Genomic DNA, 24,699 nt, shown 5'->3' on the forward strand with positions numbered 1-24,699 from the left:
TAAAGTTTCTGATCAGTGACAGGCCACAGACTGTCCATAGGTGGTGGAATGCAGGCCAGGGAATGTGCCTGAACATCTGATTCCAGACGGGCTGACGGCAGTGGCAATGGTGATTGGAGCATGACAGTGACAACTGGCCCATGCCTCCAACTCACCCAGGCAACATTTGATACCAAGCAATGACTTGGTATACTTACTTAAATTAGTTCTGGTTTGGGTTGATACTTCTTGACAATAATCATAGAAATTCAGAAATTTAGGGGTGGAAGAAATCCTAGCGACTAGAAAATCTTCTGCTCCAATACCCTTAAAAAAAATAATAATTACAGTGATGCTAAGTAAGTCTGGCACATAGCCAGTAGAACCCAGGCCTTCTAACTCCCAGGTCAGTGAGGGCTGAGGGCTTCTATATATTTAATTTGTAAAGAATCCCTGTGAAGATTTCTTCTCCAGCAAAATTGTAACTTCAGGTTGCTACCTGCAATGCCTTTTTATTTTTCCATGAACAAACCTTGCATTGGCATAGCAATCTTTAGCTTTCAGAATACTTTCACATTTTTTCTCATTTGATCCTGACAATAATCCTATGCGGTGAGGTGAGGTAATTGAAGCTGAAAGTCTTCAAGAGACCCTCCGACAATGAAGATCTATTAATCGGCAAAGGGAGTTGCGTATGATGCTCTTACTAATCATCCACTAATTTTCCTAATTGTCATTTTTCCAGCCTTTCTGACTCTTACTTTATTGAGGAAAAATATTGTGTGCTGCCTTGTGATGAAATTGGAGTAAACCCCAGACAACAAGTTATTCAGGGTGGTCTTTGTTATTTGGACCTGCATTGTCCAATAGGTAGCCTCTATCCACATGCGGACTATTTAGATTTAATTAAAATTAAGTACAATTTAAAACTCAGTTCTCAGTCACACTAGTCTCATTTCAAGTGCTCGGCCACCGGCTACTCTACTGGACGCTACTGATATAGAACATTTCCATCATGTCAGAAAGTTCTATGGGACAGCCTAGAGCTCTAAGAGACACGTCTCTCTTCCACCAATACTCAATCTTGCCTTCTGTGCATAATCCAAGCCCAAAGACTGGTCCCCAAGCTCTCCCACTTCCTAAAGGAGATTTTAAAAGCGGTAACGACAACAGAAATCGTTTGGCCTAGTTCTGCTAAGAAAGGGACGTGGCAATAAAAGTCCAAGATTCTTCCACAAAAGTCAGTACAGCAAGTGGGCGGTGAAAAGGTGGCCGCGACCCAGACGTGGAGGTGGAAGGAGAGGCAAACGGGCGGGGCTGAACGCGGCGCGCGCCGGGCGGGCGCAGTCTCGAGGCCGGGGGCGGGGCCGCGCGCGGCGGGCCGGGGAGGAGGGGGAGCACAGCGGCCCGCGCGCCAGCCTAGCCGTGCGTGCTCACGTGACAGGTCCGCGAGGTCCCGCTCGCGCAGTAGTCTGGGCGAGCGAAGATGGCGGCCGAGAGGGAGCCTCCTCCGCTGGGGGTCGGGAAACCCACCGACTTTGAGGAACTGGAGGACGGAGAGGACCTGTTCACCAGCACTGTCTCCACCTTAGAGGTGAGACCGCGTCGCCGTGGGTGCTGCGCTCCGTCGCTGCCGCGCGTCTCACCTTTCGGTGCCTTTGCCGTGCCCCGACTTGTCCCTCCCCACCCCCTGGGATTTGCAAGGACCTGGTTGGGGCGACACCTGTGACGCGGGCCCCACCTCGGGGACCTGTCATTGGGCTGGAGTTGGCCTGGGCGGCTAGGCCTGCTTAAGAGAGCAAACTGCGGGCCGGGGGGCCGACCTGAACCCCTGAGGGGCCGGGACCGGACAGAGCATCGCAGTGCCCTTTCCCCGTTCAGCTGGCCCTCGTCAGTGTCACTTGCACCTCTTCTTCCAGTGCAGAGAAGGTTTTGCCCTGGGTCCCCGCAAACCTCACCGCGCTGCCGGGCGACCTCCGCAGCCCCTTTTAAGAGGTGCTTGCTTTTCCCTTCCCAAGGAAGGGTGTGCCTCCGAAAGGGGAGAGCAGTGAAGAGAGTGCTCAGTGGCCGAGGCGCTGGAGGGAACGTGTGGATGCACTTTTCCCGGTCCTGGCCCTTCATGGACTGCTAGTTCCCCTTGAGGGAGGTACCTGTTTTGGACTGTTAAATAGGTAAATGCATTTGACCGGTCTTGCTTGTCTTCTTTAGTTCTTAAGCTTTTTAAGGAACATAGTGTTGATAAAATATACAGTTGAAGGGAGGGAATAGTTCAGGAAACTGCTGGGCGGTGGGGGAGGTTTTTTTTTTTTTTTTAAGTTACCAGGGGAGAAATAAAAACAGATCCTCACTCCTTTTTCCTCTTTTCTCGCATGATCAGCGATCTCTGAAGCTAAGTCTTCCTGTTTTTGTCAAAGGAAACGCCCTCTATGAACTTAACTGTATTGGGCCTCCTGTATCCAGTTCATATTTGAATTGCTTCGCCTTTGATGAGCGCACACACACCTCATAGCCCAACTTTAAGTGTGTGTATGTGTATTAAAATATAAGCACATTTCCCAGAGAATTATCTTGGGCTGTACTTCTTTATAAACTGCTTTTCAGTAAGCTTTCCTAGCTTGTTGAACTCTGCAGCAAATCAATTGGAAATTACTGTAAAATATCCATTATTTGGCATTCACTTAGCTGAAACTGGAACTTCCGGCACCCGTTTTCGGTACTGACCACATTCTGCTAATTGTATATGCAGGTTCCTGCCCAAACCCCACCTGTCCTCAGGATTATATGCTGCTTGGGCCTAGGGATAGTGCCTTGATCATCTTTGTTTCCTCACAAAATCTTGACCATTGATTGTATTTAGCAAATGTTTGCTGAATTAATTGTCAAAACCAGCATCCCCTAAGAATTAGTAAAAATTATCTTGCACAGCAAATTACATTTTGGGGCCAATATCCTTGTAGTCCTTTATGTATACTCTACAGCTACCTTAACACGTACTGAAAGTTAGTGTCTATGCATAATCCTAAGACCTGTATTCCTTGTGAGAGCTACAAAGGTTTTCCACCAGCAAGGATCAGAATAAACTTAATTAACATAGTTTAAACTAGAATATTGTGAACACTAAGCATTCTGTTTAATTGAAGTCTTTTAAAGTTGAGTAAAAGGAACTATAACTTATATTTCCCATTTGGATGGGACTTTTTAATAAGGTATTTGACTTTTCAGTAGAAGTCTACAGAATTTTGAGTATGAATAAATTTATTTTGGTTACTGCATTATGAAAACTTTTAAAAAAGTTGGTTCTGATTGTTCATCTAAACCCCTTATTTCGTGAGACTCAGGGTATTAATTTTAAGGTAGTATAACTGTGAGACTTAAAAATTCAGAAATTTTTTTTTTGCTTTTCAAACTATTTGGGGAAGGATAGGTAGCAGCATTTATTAGTATACCAAAGCTGCTCTAAAGGAATGTTTTTTCAGTATGCCCCTTTTCTTTTGAATAGTGCTTCTCAAACTTCAGTGTGTAGGGGAAACCATAGGATTCTTGTTTAAAATGCAGATGCCTTTGCCTCACTAGAATCTGCATGTTTTATAAGTGTTCTAGATCATTATTTTTCAAACATTATATATAAGTTACCTAGAGATCTTGTTAAAGCAAATTCTGATTCTGTAGGTCTCTGATAAGCCAAATTCTGCATTTTTAACAAACTCCTCATGACATTGCTTCTAGTCCCAAGGACAACAATGAGTTGCAAAGCCCCAGGTGATTCTGATACAGGTCATCTGCTTTGAATAGTTCTTACCTAAGCCGTAAATTGTAAGAAAGGCATAAAAATTAATGTCTTTCTATTTAAAAAAAAAGTAAGTCAGAGTTTTAAAAATATTATGCATGTAGAAACTTTTTCATTTGAGGGCATTTGGAGGAAAAAAATCAGTTGAAATCCATATAAGTGAAAATCAAATTATACACAGCTTCCATGTCATAATTGTTAAGCTTGTAATGACTATACAACTTAGTGTATATGTATGCTATGAGTATGTTTTATCCCAATATTAAACTTTCCTTTCAAAATTAAGAACAGTCACATAAAGCTATGTTCAGTAGCTAAAGCATATTTAAAACCCCTACTGTATGTTTCTGTTGTGACTATGAAACAGAGTGGAGAAGGGCTGGCATGGGGGCAGGGAAGGGACTGAAAACGGAAAATATCTGGCAAAAGCTTGTTCTTCTTTTGTACCTGAGAGGCTTTACATTGTTTAGGAATACCACTTTTACTGCCTTTTTTTTTTTTTTTAATGATATAGTCCTAAGCTTAAAAGATGCTTGCCCTAAGGCAGCATGAAGTAGTAAGACAACACCTTAAAAAGGTCAGGAAATTTCTATTATATGACTGTTCTTTTTTTTTTTCTTTATTGGATTATAGTTGATTTACAGTGTTGTGTTAGTTTCACCTGTTCTTTTTTTAAACAGCTTTATTGAGTTATAATTCACGTACCATATAACTCACGCATTTAATATGTACAATTTTATGGGTTTTAGTATATTCACAGATACTACAACATTTTCATCACCTCAGAAAGAAACCTCGTACCCTCTCACCTCCGTCCCCATTCCCTAAACTCCTCTGCTCCCAACCTTAGGCAACTACTAATTCACTTTCTGTCTCTATAGATGTCCCTATTCTAGACTTTATATGAATGAAATCATGTAACATGTGGTCTTTTGTGACTGACTTCTTTCACTTGGCATAATGTTTTCAAAGTCTATACTTAATTCTTTTTTATGCCTGAGTAATAATCCATTGTATGGCTATACCACATTTTGTTTATCCATTTTGTCATTCATTGGACATTTGCATTGTTTCCCCACTTTGACTATTATAAATAATGCTGCAATAAACATTTGTGTACAAGTGGAATTGCTGGGTTATATGGTGACTCTACATTTAATCATTTGAAGAATTGCTGGAGTGGTTTCCCAAAATGGCCACACCATTTTACATTCCCACCAGCCATGTGTGAGGGAACCAGTTTTTCCACATCCTCACCAACACTTGTTATTATTCGACTTTTTTATTCTATCCATCATAATGCATGTGAAATGGTTTCTAAGTGTGGTTTTGATTATATTTTCTTGAAGACATCTTTGCATATGCTTGTTGGCCGTTTGTACATCTTTGGAGAAATGTCTGTTCAGAGCTTTTGCTCATTTTTCAGTTGGGTTATCTTTTTATTTTTTATTTTTATAAATTTATTTATTTATTTTACTTTTGGCTGCATTGGGGCTTCGTTGCTGTGTGCAGGCTTTCTCTAGTTGCAGCGAGCGGGGGCTACTCTGTGTTGCGGGACACAGGCTTCTCATTGCGGTGGCTTCTCTTGTTGCGGAGCATGGGCTCTAGGTGCACAGGCTTCAGTAGTTGTGGCGTGCGGGCTCAGTAGTTGTGGCGCAAGGGCTTAGTTGCTCTGTGGCATGTGGGATCTTCCCGGACCAGGGCTCGAACCGGTGTCCCCTGCATAGGCAGGCGGATTCTTAACCACTGCGCCACCAGGGAAGCCCTGTCTTTTTATTTATAAGAATTTTTTTGTATATCGTAGATACAAGTTCTTTACCAGATACATGATTTGCAAAAATTTTTTCCCACTCTGTAGATTGTCTTTTCATGTTCTTGACAGTGTTCTCTGAAGCACAAATGTTTTAAAAATTTGATGAAGTCCAGTTTATCTGTTTTTTATTTTGTTGGTCATGCTTTCAACATCATATATAAGAATCCCCTACCCAATCCGAGGTCATGAAGATTTATATCTGTTTTTTTTAAATTTATTAATTCATTCATATTAACAATAATCAACCTATTACGTGTCAGCATAAATCACATTTTTAACAGAAAATATATTTTCCAAAACAAGAGAAAATATGTGAGGAGTGGCATTGTTTTACATTAAGTTCTTTTTACATAAATTTACGTCACATTTTTTTATTCAAAAAGGAAGTCACAAAAATTATAATCATCCTCATCAGTTCACTCAGTCCCATGTAATTAATTTTTTTTTCATCTTGATCTTTTGTTAGCACTTTTATGAATTCATCAGTTTTCCATTAGAATTCTGAAAATGCTTATTCATTCAGTTCAGCAGTATAGTCAGTTACCAGAAACCTGTACTTGTCAGAGTCTTTTCCATGAATTCCATGAATATCTGTTTTCTTCTAAGAGTTTTATAGTTTTGGCTCTTAACATTTAGGGGTTTGATTCGTTTTGAGTTAACTTTTGTATATGGTATGAGGTAAAGTCCAACTTCATTGTTTTGCATGTGGCAATCCAGTTGTCACAGCACCATTTGATGAAAAGACTGTTTCTCCATTGAATGGTCTTGGCATCCTTTCTGAAAATTGGTTGACTGTAGATGTTTACACCTGGTTCTTGTACTAACCTCAAATCTTAAGGTCAGCTGAAGTTAAGTTGAGAACCACAGTTTCACCAACACTGTCACATGATAGTTTATAGTGCATTTCAAATGAAATTTCCAGATGGGAGGTTCACAGGTCTTAGAATTCCTTTCCCACCATGTAACCCTATGCCATAATTGCTCAGAAGATACTGTACTTAGTTGACTTCAGTAAATACTTGAGTATTTACTCTCTACCATACTTTTTAGATGATAACAGGAGTGCAGATACTAGCAAGATAATGCAAATCTTTGAGGACAGAAAATCTCCAGTGGAGAGGAAAGATATACAGAAAGCTCTGATACGGACAGACTGTGACTATATGATCTGAAAACACTGAAAGTACCAGTGAAATGGGAGCGATTCTAACTCCTATCAGCATTCCTGACACATAGTAGATGAACAGTAAGTGTTTCTGTTGGCTAGGAAAAGCCATTGAGATGATAATATTTAAGAGAGACTTTGAAGGGTGGAATGAAATTTCAGTGTGGGAGAATGGCACGTGTCACTTAAGGTTCAGTCCATATTTTAGGGAACCATAAATAATTCTGAGTGGCTGAATATAGGATGTTACAGGTTAATGTGGTGAGATTGTGAACAGCTTTGAAATTTGTTTTGTAGGCACGTGAGAGCTCTGGAAGATTTTCAGGGCAGTAACATGATCACCTAGGAAGCTTAATGTGCTAGTGGTCTGAGGGATAAATTTGAGTGCGAGGTATCATTGGTAGGTTGATGAGCCAGAGGTTATTTTAAATCTGAGGTTAAAAGCCTCAAGAAGAAAAGTGCAAATAATAAAGGAGAGAAAGAAGTTGATGCAATAGCAGATTAAAAGATAGACATCTTAAGACTTACAATGTCTAGGGGAAGGAATTATAAGTTTATTTCATTTGGGAATAAGTTACACCAATGCAGATACTATCAGACAGCTAGAAATACTGGGTGGCTAGAGATACAGATTCAATACAATTTATTGAATGGTGACACTAAACCAAACTAGTTTAGTAGAAATCTAGTCCTTGCCCTTACGGAGTATATGAACCAACAGGAGTCAACATAATAAACACACCTGTGTGAACAAGCATCTGCAATACCAGGTGATATATGTGTAATTGAAATATGCACATGGTACAGAAATAGTATAGAAAACTGGAGTGACTTAATTGCATAGAGATGATCTTTGAAACCCTGAAAAGTGGGTGACATTATCAAGAGAGCAAGTAGAGTAAGACTAAAGAGTCTTTGGATAAAGAACTGAAGTTAGTATCTATTGTTCTAACACAACAGGTAGTAACAGCATATATCTTGTTTTCCTAATTCTGTCTTCTTTGGGTTGGCATCCAACTTTAAATGTTTTAATTTTTTTGAAAATTTCATTATGAATTACCTATGTTTAAGAGGAAAGACATTTCGTGACCAGGTATTTAAAGGCAACAGCATGGAAAATACTAGAAAGAGATTTATGACGAGGTATAACTCTAATTGACTACTTTCCCTGGAAGCCATTAAATATAAGGGTTTTGGAATGAACTATTTTTAGTGCCTGTAAAAAATGTTATTCTATGTAGTTGCTTGAGGCAGAGGTGCTCAGTTTTTTTCAGTTTTTTCTTAAAAAGAATAATTTTATTTATTTATTTTTTTTGCCATGCTGCACGGCTTGTGGGGTCTTAGTTTCCTGACCGGGGATTGAACCCAGGCCCTCAGCGGTGAAAGCTCAGAGTCCTAACCACTGGACTGCCAGGGAACTCCCCAGATTTGTCCTTAATGTTACTTTTCAAATGCCCACTTTCCTATAAAATTGAACTCTGGTGTTTTTTTCCTGTGATGATGGTTTTTAGTTGTGATAAAATTTACCTCAGTAAAGTTCACTACCACCTCAATCAAGATATAGGACACTTCCATCACCTCCTAAAAATTGTCTCATGTAGTTAACGCCTCCCACTCCCAGCCTCTGGCACCCACTGATCTGTTTTTTGCCTATAGTTTTGTCTTTTCCAGAATTCCATATAAATGGACTCATATAAATGGAATTATATTTTTTATAAATAAAACAGTATGAAATTTCCTGAATGTAGCTTCTTTAACTTAACCTAAAGTATCTAATATTTATTGATGTTGTTGCATGTATCAGTAATTCATTCCTTTTTGTTGCTGAATTTAGTATTCCATTGTATTGTGTATCACAGTTGTTTGTTGTTGAATGTTTATGTTGTTTACAGTTTCGGGCATTAATGACTAGAAACGACATAAACATCTTATGTACAGATTTTTTTTTTTTTTTTTTTTTTGTGATACGTGGGCCTCTCACTGTTGTGGCCTCTCCCGTTGCAGAGCACAGGCTCCAGACGCGCAGGCTCAGCGGCCATGGCTCACGGGCCCAGCCGCTCCGTGGCATGTGGGATCTTCCCAGACCGGGGGATGAACCCGTGTCCCCTACATCGGCAGGCGGACTCTCAACCACTGCGCCACCAGGGAAGCCTTACGTACAGATTTTTGTGTGAACGATTTTCATTTCCTTTGGGAAAATACTTAGAAGTAGGATTGCTGGTTGTATGGTAAATACATGTTTAACTTTCTAAGAGACTGCCAAACTTTTTGCCAGAAAGGTTCAAGGGAGATAAAGCATAGGGAGATGAAGTTAATTACTTTTAGTCTTGCAAGTTAATGGCTCTAGTAATGATATAACTCAAGTTATAATAATAACTAGTAATATAACCCAAGACCATGTCCATTAGGACAGTGTTCTCCAAGTCTGAGAATTGATAATATATGGTTTCATTAAAATGAAAGCATGATGTTTCAAGACAAAAGTATGTTATGGTATTTCCTCCCATCATAAAAGTTATTTTAATATTGAAGTTTTAGGGACTTTCCTGGTGGCGCAGTGGTTAAGAATCCGCCTACCAATGCTGGGGACACAGGTTCGAGCCCTGGTCCAGGAAGATCCCACATGCCATGGAGCAACTAAGCCCACACACCACAACTACTGAGCCTGCACTCTAGAGCCTGCAAGACACAACTGCTGAGCTGGCATGCCACAACTGCTGAAGCTGCACGCCTAGAGCCTGTGCTCCGCAACAAGAGAAGCCACCGCAATGGGAAGCCCACGCACTGCAACGAAGGGTAGCCCCCACTCACCATAACTAGAGAAAGCCTGCCTGTGACAACAAAGACCCATTGCAGCCAAAAATAAAATAAATAAATACATTTCTTTAAAAATATATATTGACACTTTATTCCTATTCAAAGAGTCACACTTTGTATGTATTATTGAGTGTTTGAATCCTGAAGGCTAGTCTGAAGGAAACTAAGTGCCTCTGGATTTGCCTGTTTTAGTCTCTGGTCAGGTTTTCATTCATTTTATCTCTGAAATATAAAAAAAATTGTAAAAGATTCTAAGAAAGAAAGAGAAAGAAGAAAAAGATAACTGCCAGACTGTTTTCTTCCATGATGGAGAATTCAGTTGTTCCACATCCTTGTCAGCACTTGTTAGTGTCAGTTTTATTTCAGGCAGTGGCACGCTTGGGGCTGGCTTATACTGACTTGAAAGAACTGATGTTTAAATTTTCAGGAATTTTGTAAACTGTTTAGTAAACAGCCATTGTTAAAAATTAAATTATATAAACATAAATTATATTAAAAAAACAAAGGTAATGAATATATAAAACTTGTCGCTTCCTAATTACTATGTTTTACTAGTTTCTGTATTATGTCTGTTGTATCCGTATGGTGGAAAGTAACATATCTTCCTAGCTCCACATTCAGTCGGGAGAAATCAGCCACAGAGGGTATGTTTATGCCACAGAAATAAGCAAAAGCTAAAATTCAGGGTCTTCTCTCCCAAAGACCTGATTGCTAAACATATACCAGCATACCAGTGATTTTTAGCCAGTCTAAAAGGTATGTAGTGTTATCTAATTGTGGTTTTAATATACATTCCTTAACGGTTAATGAAGGTGTGTATCTTTTCACATACGTGTTCACTATCTGAAAATTGTCTTCTTTGGTGAAGTGTTCTTTTGTATCTTTTAGCCATTTTAAAATGGGTTTCCTTATTGAGTTTTGAGAATTCTTCATGTATTCTGAATACACATCCTTTGCCAGATGTGTGTTTTGAAGATATTTTTTCCCAATCTGTGCCTCGTTTTATCCTTTTTTAATTGATAGTACTTCATATGTTACATATGAAATCCTTGGCTAACATTAACACAAGGTCACAAAGGTTTTCTTATGTTTTTTCTATAAGTTTTATAGTTTTAGCTTTTATATTTGGACTTCAGATTGATTTTGAGTTAATTTTCTTATGAGTTGAGGTTCTTTTTTTTTTTTTTTTTTTTTTTTTGCGGTACATGGGCCTCTCACTGTTGTGTCCTCTCCCGTTGTGGAGCACAGGCTCTGGACACGCAGGCTCAGCGGCCATGGCTCACGGATCTAGCCGCTCCACAGCATGTGGGTTCTTCCTGGACCGGGGCATGAACCCGTGTCCCCCGCATCGGCAGGCAGACTCTCAATCACTGTGCCACCAGGGAAGCCTGAGGTTCATGTTTTTGAATATAAATATCTTGTTGTTCAACCACCATTTACTGAAAGATAATCATTTTACAGTTTGTTTTATGGCTCAGAATATGGTCTTCTGTGGTAAATATTATGTGTGCACTTGAAAAGAATGTATTTAGTCTGATATTGGGTGGAATGTTCTATAAATATTGTTAGTTGATAGTATTTTTCAGTACATGCAACAAACATCAGTGAATTTCAGATGTTTTATATTAAGTTAGAGAAGCTAGACTTTAAAAGTTTCTTCATTGGGTTGTCTTTGCATCTTTGTCAAAAATCAGTAGCGCATATATATTTCTGGACTCTGTTTCATTGATCTTTTGGCTATCTTTTTGCCAGTTCTGTGCTGTCTTGATTACCTTGATTAACTGAGTCTTGAAATCAGGTAGTGTGAATCCAGTGACTTTGTTCTTTTCAAAATAGTTTTGACTATTCTAGTTCTTTTGCCTATCCATATAATTTTAGAATCTATTTATTGATTTCTATCAAAAATTCCTGCTGAGATTTTAATTGAGATTGTAATGAATCCATTAATTAGTTTGGGGGAGAATTAACATATTAACAATATTGAGCCTTTAAGCCATAAGTATACTATTTCTCTCTCTTTTTTTTTCTTTTAGGTCTGTCTTGATCTTTTTCATCAGTGTTCATAGTTCTTAGCATACAGATCTAGTACATATTTTATTAGTTTTACCTATTTTATAGTTTTTTGGTGCCTTTATATCTTTCACGTTTGCTCATTGGTGGCATATTTACCCTGCTTTCTGCAACTGTTGCTAAACATTCTAGTTCTAGTGGGTTTTTTTATAGAACCTTTGGGATTTTCTATGTAAACAGTCATGTCTCTGATTAGAGTTTTATTTCTTTCCAATCTGTATGTCTTTCTTTTTCTTGTCTTAATGCACTAGTTAGAACCAATATTGTAATACTGAACAGAAATGGTGAGAGTGGGTATCTTTTCCCCTTTCGTGCTAATAGGAGGAAAATATTCATTTTTTTCTCCCTTAAATATGATTTTTTTTGGTAGATGACCTTTATTGGGTTAAAGAAGTTTCCTTCTATTTCTAGTTTTCTGACTTTTGTATCTCTGAATGATGTTGATGTTGGGGAATGAGTTTTCTGCATCTAATAAGATGTTCATATAATTCTCTTTAGTTTATTGATAAACTGGATTATATTGATTGATTTTCAAATGTTGACTAAACCTTGAATTCCTGGCATAAACCCCACACAGTCATAATGTGTTTATACTTTTTATATATTGCTACATCCAGTTTGCTAGTGTTTTTCTGTTATTGTGTCTGTGTTTGTGAGAGATATTTGTGTGTCATTTTCTTTTACTAGTTATGTCTGATTTTGGTATCAGAAATGCTTACCTCATTAAATGAGTTGGAGAGTGTTTCCTCCTCTTCTATATTCTTGAAGAGGTTGTGTGGAATTAGTCATATGTCTGCCTTAAGTGTTGACAGAACTTGCTAGTAAAATCATCTGAACATGTTTTGTTTGCTGGGCGATTTTTAACTTCAAATTCAGTGTATCTGATAGATACAGAAGTATTTCTTCTTGTTGAGCTTTGGTGGTATGTGACTTTCAAGGAATTTGTCTGTTCAGTGTAAGCTGTGAAATTCATGGGCATAGGTTTTTCATAATACTCCATTATCCTATTACCGTATCTGTGTAGTCTAGGTAATGCCCCTCCTTTTTCATTGCTTATATTGGTAATTTATGTCATCTCTTTGTTTGCTTATTTATTCATTCATTTTAATCATGCTAAAGGTTTGTCATTTTATTGGAATCTTTCCAAAGAATCCATTTTTGGTCTCTTGGTTTCTTGTTTATTTTTTGTTTTGTGTTTTAGTTTCATTAATTTCTTTCTGCTTGCTGTCTGTTTAGTTTGCTCTTCTGTTTTGTCAAGCTTTGATCATTGGTTTAAGACTTTTTTTTTTTGAGTGCTAGTATTTAGCTATGTATTTCACTGTAAGCACCGCTTTAGCTGCATCCCACAAATTTTGATACTGTGTTTTTGTTTTTATTCAATTTAAACTATTTTCTAGTCACAAGTTTCCCTTGTGATTTCCTGTTTGACTTATAGGTTATTTAGAATGTGCTAATTTCCAAAATTTGAGGATTTTCCAGATAGTTTTCTGTTGCTGATACAGGTTTATTTTATTAGTGTCAGAGAATGTTTTATGACTCCAGTTCTTTTACATTTGTTAAGGTTTGTCTGATGGCCCAGAATGTGATCTGTTATGGTGAACAGTTTGTGTACACTTGAAAAACATGTATATAGTCTAATGTTATTGTTGAAGTGTTCTCTAAATGTTAAGTCAAGTTGATTGATAGTATTTTCCAGGTCTTCTCTATCTTCCCTTATTATCTATTTATTGTATCAATTACTGTAATTTAGTATTATTGTAATTTCTTGGTAAATTGATCCTTTTATCACATGATACCCCTCTTAATTGTTGATAATACTCCTTATTCTTAAGTTTATTTTATCTGATGTTAATGTAACACTCCAGCTCTTCTTTGGTAGCATGACATGTTTTTTCCATTCTTTTACTTTTAACTTACCTGTGTCTTTAAAGTAGGGTTTTATAGGCAGCATATTGTTGTGCGTTGTTATTTTTGTACACAATATGGTCACTTCTGTCTTTTAATTGGGGTGTTTAGAATATTTACATTTAATGTGATTATTGGTGTGATTGCATTAGATCTAGCATTTTATTTGATTACTGTTTTTCTCTTCTGTTTTTCCCTCTGAAAACAGAGGGAAATATATACCTAAACATTTACAGTCCAATTAGAGTTAATATTGTACTTTGACAAACAAAATTCAGAGCCTTACAACCATATAGGTCCATTTATCTTCCTTCTTTCATGTTGTATTTCTCATGTGTATTACATTTCCATTCATTGAAAACTTTACCATTGTTATAATTTTTGCTCTCATAGTTACATTTTAAATAACTTTTAAGAAAAGAAAAATGGTCTATTTTATTTCCACAGTTACCATTTCTTTGGTTCTTTTTTTTTAAACATTTTTATTTATGTATTTATTTGCCTGCATAGGGTCTTAGTTGCGTCATGTGGGCTCTTTGTTGTGGCATGCGAGCTTCTCTCTAGATGCAATGTGTGAGCTCCAGAGCGTGTGGGCTCAGTAATTGTAGCACGTGGGCTCTGTAGTTGTGGTACGCAGGCTCCAGAGCACAGGCTCAGTTGTTGTGGCATGCTGGCTCTCTAGTTTTGGTGCATGGGCTCCAGAGCCTGGGCTCAGTAGTTGCAGCACATGGACTCTCTAGTTGTGGCACGTGGGCACAAAGGCTCTCTAGTTGTGGCATGCGGGGTCTAGAGCCCCCGGGTTTAGTTGCCCCACAGCATGTGGGATCTTAGTTCTCTGACCAGGGATTGAACCCATGTCCCCTGCATTGAAAGGTGGATTCTTAACCACGGGACCACCAGGGAAGTCCCACATTGCAGCCATTTTTAATAATGAGGCTGCATCTAGTTTTCTCTGAAGTTGTCCTGTTTGGAGTTTTCATTTTTTTGGATCTGTAAATTAATGTCTTGCACCAAATTTGGAGAGTGTTTAGGCATCATTTCTTTAAATATTGTTCTGCATTGCTCTTTTTCTAGGACTTCAGTAACATGAATGTTAGACCTTTTTATACTGTTTCACAGATCCTTGGGGTTCTGTTCATTTTCTTCATTTCTCTTTTCCTCTCTATTACTCAGATTGGAGATTTCCTAGTGATTTATCTTCAAGGTCACTAATTTTTTCTTTCAAGAACTGTAAAGGGTAAACTTTACCCTCCTGGTAAGGTAACAGATTAACTTGTTTTATGGTTGCTGGAAGTTGACGTGGTAAAGGACTTTCTTAAAGCATAGCAAGTATTGGGTTAGCCAAAAAGTGCCTTCGGTTTTTAAGTAAAAATAAAAGACACACTTTTCATTTTCACCAAGAACTTTATTGAGCAACGTATTCAACCTTTTGTTCCACTACCTTCTGCCGTTTTCCAGGCAACTTCATAATTCCATCTTCCCAAAACTTTTTGTCTTTTTGAGCAAAGAATTGTTCTAGATGCTTTTTTTTTTTTTTTTTTTTTTTTTGTGGTACGCGGGCCTCTCACTGTTGTGGCCTCTCCCGTTGCGGAGCACAGACTCCGGACACACAGGCTCAGCGGCCATGGCTCATGGGCCCAGCCGCTCCATGGCATATGGGATCTTCCCAGACCGGGGCACGAACCCATGTGCCCTGCATCAGCAGGCGGACTCTCAACCACTGCGCCACCAGGGAAGCCCTGCCTATTTTTTACTTTTAGATCATTGTTTCTGTATTCTATCCAGAGCTTTTAGTGTTAATCAGTGGGAGAAAGAGGATTAGGTGGGCTTCTTTAGTCTTCGTTGCAATCCAAAGCACTAATTGTTTTGTTTTGTTTTTGTTTTTGTTTTTTTTGAAGAGATATTAGCAACCTTGAAACTTTTAATAAAAATAATCTCTAGAAAACTACTAAATGATGATACAGGGGAAGAAAAGAATATATATTTATTAAAAACACTGATGTCTCCTCATTGCCTGTCTCAGACAACTATAATTCTGATCACCCAGAAGCTGTTACTGTACCCTTCCACCATCACTTTCTTGTTTGATGGACCACTCTCTCCTTACTCCTTTCCATCCAGTGGAGAACAACTCTTCCTGAACTCACTAGGAAACTGAAGGAGACATGGAGAGGCAGGGGCAGAGATAAGTGAGTCCTGAGAGCCTTTAATGAGTGACTGCTCCATGACTGCTCTGTGAGCAGTGGAGCAGGGCACTCCATGCTGCTGATGGATGGGCACCAATAGAAAGTGCATGCCTCATAGTCTCCCCACAGTGGGGTGACTGCTGCCACCACAGCCATTACTGGAGTTGCTCACCCGTCCACACCATTCCCATCTTGTTCTCCACTCTCAGGCACTGAACTATGATATAAAAGAGTCCTTTTTGTTACATCAACATGCCAGTTTTTCATTCTCTGACTTTGATGTCAGAGAAAAATGAATATCCAAGATATTAGAGTAGTATAAACATTCAGTTATGATAAGAATACGTTATAGGTTGTTAATAGTCTACATATATTATAACTATGGCCTGCATTACAATTTTTACTTTGAATAGACGTATCTATTTTAGAGAATTGAAGAGGGAAAACGTAGTTTCTTTTTGTTATTCAGATATTTAGCATTTCTGTTGCTTTTCCTTCATTCATTGTTTCCTCTTGTATCATTTTTCTTAAGCGTAAAGAATTTCCTTTACTGTTTTTTTAGACCTGGTTTATTGATGGAGAATTATCTTGTTTGTGCTTCATCTGAAAACTGTTTTACCTTTATTCCTGAACGGTATTTTTGCTGTTTATAGATTTGTGGGTAGACAGTTCTTTCTTCCATCACTTTGAAAGTATTCTTAGACTGTTTTCTTAGTCTTTGTGATTTCTGATGAGAAATCTCTGGTCATTTTAATTGGTGTCCCCCTGTAAAAATGGGTTTTTTCTCTCACTACTTTCATTTGTTTCTCTAATACTTTTATTTTTAGCTGTGTGATGATGTGTGTAAACATAGTTTTCTCTGGTTTTATCCTCTTTGAGGTTTGCTCCTATAAATTTATGTCCTTCAACTTCAGGAATTTTCAACCATTTCTTCTGTAAATATTTGTGCAAAAATTTTTCATCTGTCCAGGAACTTCAGTGACATGAGTGTTAGACTTTTTGATATTATCTTACAGACTCCTGAGGCCTTGTTCATTTTTTTTTTTAATATTTACTTTTTTATTTATTTGGCTGCATCGGGTCTTAGTTGCAGCATGCAGGATATTTTGTTGTGGTGCACGGGCTCAGTAGTTGCGGCACAAGGGCTCTCTACTTGTGGCACACAGGCTCTAGAGCACGTGGGCTTAGTTGCCCTGCAGCATGTGGGGTCTTAGTTCCCCAACCAGGGATCGAACCCGTGTCCCCTGCATTGGAAGGCGGATTCTTAACCACTGGACCACCAGGGAAGTCCCCCTTGTTCATTTTATTCAACTTTTGTTTCACTGTTATTCAGATTGGATACTTTATGTGGATTTATTTTCAAGTTCACTGACACTTTTTTCTGTCATCTTCAGTCTTTTATTGAACCCATCATGCGAACTTTTTTTGTGTGTGTGTGTGTGTGGTACGCGGACCTCTCACCGCTGTGGCCCCTCCCATTGCGGAGCACAGGCTCTGGACACACAGGCTCAGCGGCCATGGCTTACGGGCCCAGCCGCTCCACGGCATGTGGCATCCTTCCAGACCGGGGCACAAACCGACGTCCCCCGCATCGGCAGGCGGACTCTCAACCACTGCGCCACCAGGGAGACTGAACTTTTTACTTTAGATACTTTTTTTCAGTTCTGAAATTTTCCTTTTTTTTTTTTGGTAGTTTCTGTTTCTTTGCTGTGAACATCTTTCTTTTCATTCACTTCATATGTATTTACCTTTATCTCATGGAGCATAGTTAGAAAAGCTTTTAAAAGTTTGTTTGATTAATACTTCGAACATCTGAGCTGTTTTGGGTTGGGATCTGTTGATTGTCTTTTCTCTTGAGATTTGGTCACAGGTTCATTACACAGGCATTAAATTATAGCAGTGAGTTGAGACTGACTATTTTTAAAGTTGCGTTTAGTTTTTACAAATTTTGGTGTTTTGTTTTTTCAAAGTTATTATCAAGCAAGGTTAAGAAATGCAAATAGAAATCGAATCAGGTGATTTTAGATTTAGAAATTGTGAAATAGTAAAATGTGTAGGTAAAAAAAAAGACTGTTATAGCAATTTTGATATACTTCTCATTAAATAGACAAAAAAATGGTACTTAAGGAAATTTATGTAACCATAGACAAGTTAGTGTGCAGGCAGAACTACAATCCAGAGCTTTGATCTCCAGGAAATTTTGGTATTCAAAAATAAAATCTTTGTTCAAAATGAAGTTGAGGGTACAGGTATATTATATGTAGGTCCTTAATGCCTGTATCTTATTCAAAACAAGTACAGTTTTCCCTCAGTATCCACAGGGGATTGGTTCCAGGACATCCCACAGATACCAAAAATCCCTTTTATGGAAGTCTCTTATATAAAATGCCATAGTATTTGCATATAATCTATATACAATCTCTCCCATATATTTAAAATCATTTCTAGATTATTTATAATACCTATGTCAATGTAAATGTTTGTAAATAGTTGTAAGTACAAGGTAAATGCTGTGTAAGTGGTTGCTGGTGTGTGGCAAATTCCAGTTTTGCTTTTTGGAACTTTTTGGAATTTACTTTTTTAATATTTTTAATCTTCAGTTGGTTGAATCTGTTGGAACCCCAGAAACAGAGGGCCAACTGCTGAAAACATTTATTTTTAATGAGTAGTGTCAGGAAACCGGGTCACATGTGTAACTATTTCTCTTATATAATGGCATATTAAAAGCATCTTTCTGTGTCAGTAAATGCCACTCTGCTACTACATTGTTTGAAAAATAGACTACTTTTTAGAGCAGTTTTAAGTTCACAGCAAAATTGAATGGAAGGTATAGAGATTTCCCATATAATGCCCCTACACATGCATTTTCCTTCATTATCAACATCCTCCACCATAGTGGTACTTTTGCTACAATTGGTGAAACCACTTTGACACATCATAATCACCCAAGATCCATAGTTTACATTAAGGTTCACTTAGTATTGTACATTCTCTGGGTTTGGACGAACGTATAATGATATATGTTCACTGTTACAATATCATACACAGTAGTTTCACTGTCCTAAAAATCCTCTCTGCTCTGCCTGTTCATCCCTTCCTTCCCCCAACCCACTGACCTTTTTACTATCTCCATAGTTTTGCCTTTTCCACAGTGTCATATAGTTGTAATTATACAATATGTGGCTTTTTCAGACTGGCTTCTTTCACTTAGTAATATTTAAGTTTCTTCTGTATTTTTTCATGGTTAGAAAGCTCATTTCCTTTTAGTTTGAATAATATTCCATTGTCTGGATGTACTGTAGTTTATTTACCCATTCACCTACTGAAGAACATCTTCATTGCTTCCAAGTTTTTGCAATTATGAATAAAGCTGTTGTAAACATTATGTGCATGTTTTTGTATGGGTATAAGTTTTCAGCTCCTCTGGATGAATACTAAAGTTCACGGTTGCTGGAATGTATGATAAGAGTATGCTCATCTTATAAAAGTACTGCCAAATTGTCTTCCATAGTGGCTGTACCACTTTGCATTCCCACCAGCAGTGAATGAGAGTTCTTGTTGCCCCACATCTTCATCAGCATTTGGTGTTGTCAGTGTTCCAAATTTTGACTTTAATAGGTATATAGAATGTACCACTATGAGGTATAACGGTGTCTCATTGTTGTTTTAATTTGCATTTCTCTAATGATATATGATGTGGGGCATGTTTTCATATGCTTATTTGCCATGCGTTTATCTTTGGTGAAGTATCTTGAAGGTTTTTGTCCTGTTTTTAAACCGAGTTGTTCATTTTCTAATTGTTTAATTTTAAGAGTTCTTTGTATATTTTGGATCACAGTGCTTTATCAGCTGTGTGTTTTGCAGATATTTTCTCCCAGTCTACAGCTTGTTTTTCCATTTTCTTGACACTATCTTTTGCAGAGCAGAAGTTTTCATTTTAATTTTAGTGGAGTCTGTCTTATCAAGTCTTTCTTTCATGGAGTGTGCCTCTGTTGTATCTAAAAACTCATTATGAAACCCAGGGTCATCTGGATTTTCTCCTATGTTATCTTCTAGAAACTTTATACTTTTGTGCTTTACGTTTAGGTCTGTGATCCATTCTGAGTTGATTTTTGTGAAGGGTGTAAGGTCTGTGTCTAGATTCTTTTTTCACATGTAGATTTCCAGTTGTTCCAACACTATTTGTTGAAGAGACTAATTTTTCTCCATTGTATTGCCTTTGATCATTTGTCAAAAAATCAACTGGCCATATTATGTGGATCTATATCTGGGCTCTCTATTCTGTCCCATTAATCTGTTCTTTTACCAGTACCACACTGTGTTGATTATTGTAGCCTATGGTAAGTCTTGAAGTCAGGTAGCTTCAGTCCTCCCATTTTGTTCTTCTCCTTCAGTAATGTCTCTTCTGGGTTTTTTGCTTCTCCGTGTAAACTTTAGCATCATTTTATCGATAGTCACAAAATAACTTGCCGGGATTTTGATTGGTGTTGCATTGAATCTGTGGATCAAGTCAGGAAGAACTGACATCTTGACAATATTGAATCTTCCTATTCATGAATATAGAATATCTCTTCATTTATTTAGTTCTTTAATTTTGTTCATTAGAGGTTTTTAGTTTTTCTCATATGGATATTGTATTGATAACGTATTTTGTTAGATTTATTCCTAAGTATTTAGTTGTTTTGGGTGCTGATGTAAATGTTTTTTTTTTTAATTTCAAATTCTGTTTGTTTGTTGCTGGTATATAGAAGTGATTAACTTTTGTATGTTAACCTGTATCCTACAGCTTTGCTATAATTGCTTATTAGTTCTGGGAGCCTTTTTTGTCAGTTCTTCTGGATTTTCTACTTAGAGGATCATGTCATCTGTGAACACAGTTTTATTTCTTCCCAATCTATATACCTTTTATTTCCTTGTTTTGTCTTACTGCATTAGCTTGGACTTGCAATATGATGTTGAAAAGCAGTAGTGACAGGGGGGATCCTTGCCTTGTTCCTGATCTTAGTGAGATAGCTCTGAGTTTCTCATTAAGTGTGATGTTAGCTCTAGGTTTTTTGTAGCTATTTCTCAAATTGAGGAGGTTCCCTTGTATTCCTAGTTTACTGAGAGCTTTTGTCATGAATGCGTGTTGGAGCCACTCTGCTACATTTTTATGTAGCTGTGCTTTAGGGTATTTCAAACCTTTCAGCATTATAGGCAATCTGGTTGACAAACTTGTGGCCAATTCTTACACATACTTGTAATTATTTTCTTAGAATTCAGTTAATAGATAGTCATTGAGTGTTTGCGGCCAGGAACCTGATAAAAAGTAATAAGCAAAATAAGACATTCTTCTTTCCTTATAGAATTTGTAGTCTATAAACAGATAATAATTATAATATAGTATGGTAAGAGAAATTATGGCAAAAGAAATAGATGTGCTGTGGAAGCATATATATCACTCACCTAACCAGACTCAGCTAGAGATGAGATTGAGGTGGTCAGGAACATCTTCTAGACGAAGCTTATAATAAAAGCTTATTTGTTTCCAAATTTCTTCAAGAAAAAATGCTAAGGTAAATAGAGGCATACCTTTGTGAGAGTTTGGTCTATAAGCATGAGCTATGAGCTCCTGAGAGAAAAAAAACCGCTTTTTAAAATTTTCCCATAAGGAATTTAAACTGTTTTTGAAAGCTCTTAAGAAATGTCCTCATGCTGAAGAGGATAGTTTACTCAAAAAGCTGATCAGAAAATCTTATGAATTAGGAGTGGCCTTAAAAGATTATTCATCCTTGGGGACTTCCCTGGCGGCACAATGGATAAGACTCCACACTCCCAGTGCAGGGGCCCCAGATTTGATCCCTGGTCAGGGAACTAGATCCCACAGGCATGCTGCAACTAAGACCTGGTGCAACCAAATAAATAAGTAAATATTAAAAAAAAAAAGAAGAAGAGACATGTCTCAGTGTTCCCTGGACAGTGTTTAAAAAAGAAAAATTATTCATCCTACAAAAAATTTACTAATCTTAAAACAAAGTTGATAATTTACCCTTACTAAAATTAAGAACTTCTATTCATCAATACCTACCATTAAGTAAGTGGAAAGGCATTAAGTACGGACTGGGAGAAAAATATTTGTGATACATATCTCACAAAGAATTTGTATCTAGAGCATGTAAAGAATTACAAATCAATAGGAACAATAGAAAAAAATAGGGAAAATATTTGAAGAGACCCTTCCCGAAAGAAGATATCCAAGTGTCCATTAATCATATGAAAAATTGCTCAGCATCATTATTCATCTGGGAAATGCAAATTCAAACCACAAAAGATACACTCTACACCCTCCATAATCGCTAAAACGAAAAAGATGGAATATAGTAAAGTGTTAACAAGGGTGTGGAGCAACTGAAATTTTCATATATTACCGGTGGGAGTATAAATTAAATAACCACTTTAGAAGAATGTTTAGTGATATCTTCTAAAGAACATTCACCTACCCTATGATCCAGGTATTTCACTACTAGGTACATACCAAACAGACATTTGTTCACTGTTTGCTAAAAGATATATGTACTAGAAAGTTTATACAGTGCTATTGGTAGTGGTATAAAACTGATAATGAAATTTGAAAACCCAAATGCCCATCAACAGTAGAATGGATCAATTATGATGTATTTACACAGTGAAATATTTACAGAAACGAAAATGAGTGTCCTATTATTACATACAATGATATAGAAGAATCTCATATATATAACATTAAGATAAAAAACCAAATACACAACAATATATTTTGTATGATTCCAGTTCCATGAAGAGTGAAAACAGGAAAAACAAATCCATGTTGGTAGAAGCCTGGGTGGAGAGAGGGTAAAGAATGGGAGGGAGCATGAGTGGAGCTTCTAGAGTTGATGATAATGTTCTCTTTCTTGATCTGGGTGCTGATTACACAGGGATGTTGGGTTTGTAAAAATATCTAGCTGTGCACTTTTGACGTATTCAACTTCCTTTTTGTTATTTTTTTTTAAAAAAATAGTATTGGTTTTAATTATTACTATAAGAAAACTGTGATAAAACTAAAAGCTTTACAATCTTCATTCCATTTTGCTGACCTTTGTACTTTAAAAAGTACAAAAATAGTCCCTTAGCTTAGTTGAAATGTAAATATTTGGGGGAGGGCATATTTTTAGTTTGAAACTATAGAAATTTTAGAATAATTGTAGTCTCAATTTAACTACTGTTAAAGCTTCCTCTTACAGTAAAGTAAGTAGTTGGAACTTCTTACTCATGCAACATGTTTTCAAGATATGATATTTATTATTATGTCATAATATTATATACTATGTAAATCATTAAAATTTGTTTTTGTTAATTATAAGTCAACATGGCAAATTAGTGTATCTAACTGGGTGACTAGAGAAGATTTTATTTTTAAATCTTAAGTGACTTCTTGTTAAGAAAGGAGAAAGTGAGTAAAAGTATGTTTTTGATTCATTCTTACCCTCAAAGGAGGAACTATAAATAGCTGTTAGTCTTCTTTTCTTATCAAGAGAATATTCTATTTCTGTAGTGTATAGAGATATAACAGACAAACATGGCAATCCATTGTCAATTATTGTTTTTTTAACAGTCAAGTCCATCATCTCCAGATCCAGCTAGTCTTATTACAGAAGATATTAGTACGAACTCCAATGGTCCAAAACCTGCAGAAGTTGTGCTGGATGATGACAGAGAAGACCTTTTTGCAGGTAATTATAAGTACCTTTATTTAAAAAAAAAATAATTGTCAATTATAGCATATATTCTGTTAGAAAATATTCTCTAAAGCAGAACTGACATTTTGTGTAAAGTATTAATGGTAGCTCTTCTTGTTACCAACTGAGGAGGATAGGAAATTTCAGTTAATTTGCTTTGTGAAAAATAAAGACTGTTGAAAGAAGCACAAATGTGATCCTTTCTGGTTTTAAGCATGTGAAAATAAGTCACACTAATAATTTGATTATTTTGATCAGTACTTGGACTCAAACAAACGGTTGTGGCATTCATACTTTGAGAAATAGCAAGTGATTATATTTTCTTTTTACTTACAAGTTGTCACAAAGCAAAATTAAACTCTGGACTTAAAAACCACTTAATTTAGGGACTTCCCTAGTAGCGCAGTGGTTAAGAATCCGCCTGCCAATGCAGGGGACATGGGTTCGATCCCTGGTCCGGGAGGATCCCATATGCTGTGGAGCATCTAAGCCCGTGCACCACAACTACTGAGCCTGCGCTGTAGAGCCCGCAAGCCACAACTACTGAAGCCTGCATGCCGAGAGCCCGTGCTCTCCAACAAGAGAAGCCACCGCAATGAGAAGCCCGTGCACCGCAAGAGAGAGTAGCCCCCGCTCTCTACAACTAGAGAAAGCCTGTGTGCAGCAATGAAGACCCAATGCAGCCAAAAATAAATAAAAATTTTTTAAATAAAAAAATAATTTAAAACAATCACTTAATTTATAGTCTACATATATTTGAAATCTGTTTTAATAAAATGCTTCAGTATTTACCACATGTTCCATTTTGATTGAATTTTAGGTGAGTAAATTGATATTTCAGGAATTTATTTTTGATATGGGGGCAGGATTTGGTGTAGTCCATTCTACCTTTTAAAAAATTGGACTCTTTAAAACAGTTATCTGTTTTAAGATTAAAATTTAGGTACAAATTAATGTTTGGATATTAAAAAGCAAAATCTTCCTTAGAATTAGTGACACAAATAATTAAAATAGTAAATCTTTGTGTATTTAAGAGCTTAATTTACCTAAACTGGCTTTCATGAGTTAAAACTTAATAATACATCCTCAGCTTTTATAGTGGTTGAATATTCAAACCATCCTGTATTTTTTTTGGCTGCGTTGGGCCTTCATTGCCGCACGAGGGCTTTCTCTAGTTGTGGCGAGTGGGGGCTACTCCTTGTTGTGGTGCTGTGGCTTCTCCTCTTGTGGAGCATGGGCTC

General features: G+C 37.2%; 1 protein-coding gene across 1 annotated transcript in view; it reads left to right on the forward strand.

The window, feature by feature from the left end:
• Window positions 1-1,441: 1,441 nt before the first annotated feature.
• Window positions 1,442-24,699, forward strand: part of SNX2 (sorting nexin 2) — a 53,558-nt gene continuing 30,300 nt past the window's right edge. The window contains exons 1-2 of the mRNA XM_082650549.1: window positions 1,442-1,573; window positions 23,335-23,452. Coding sequence (XP_082506675.1) covers window positions 1,466-1,573; window positions 23,335-23,452 — 226 coding nt within the window. The 5' untranslated portion in view covers window positions 1,442-1,465. The remainder of the gene's footprint in view (window positions 1,574-23,334; window positions 23,453-24,699) is intronic.

This window comes from Grampus griseus (genome assembly GCF_964374135.1).
Source record: "Grampus griseus genome assembly, chromosome: 3".
Lineage (NCBI taxonomy): Eukaryota > Metazoa > Chordata > Mammalia > Artiodactyla > Delphinidae > Grampus > Grampus griseus.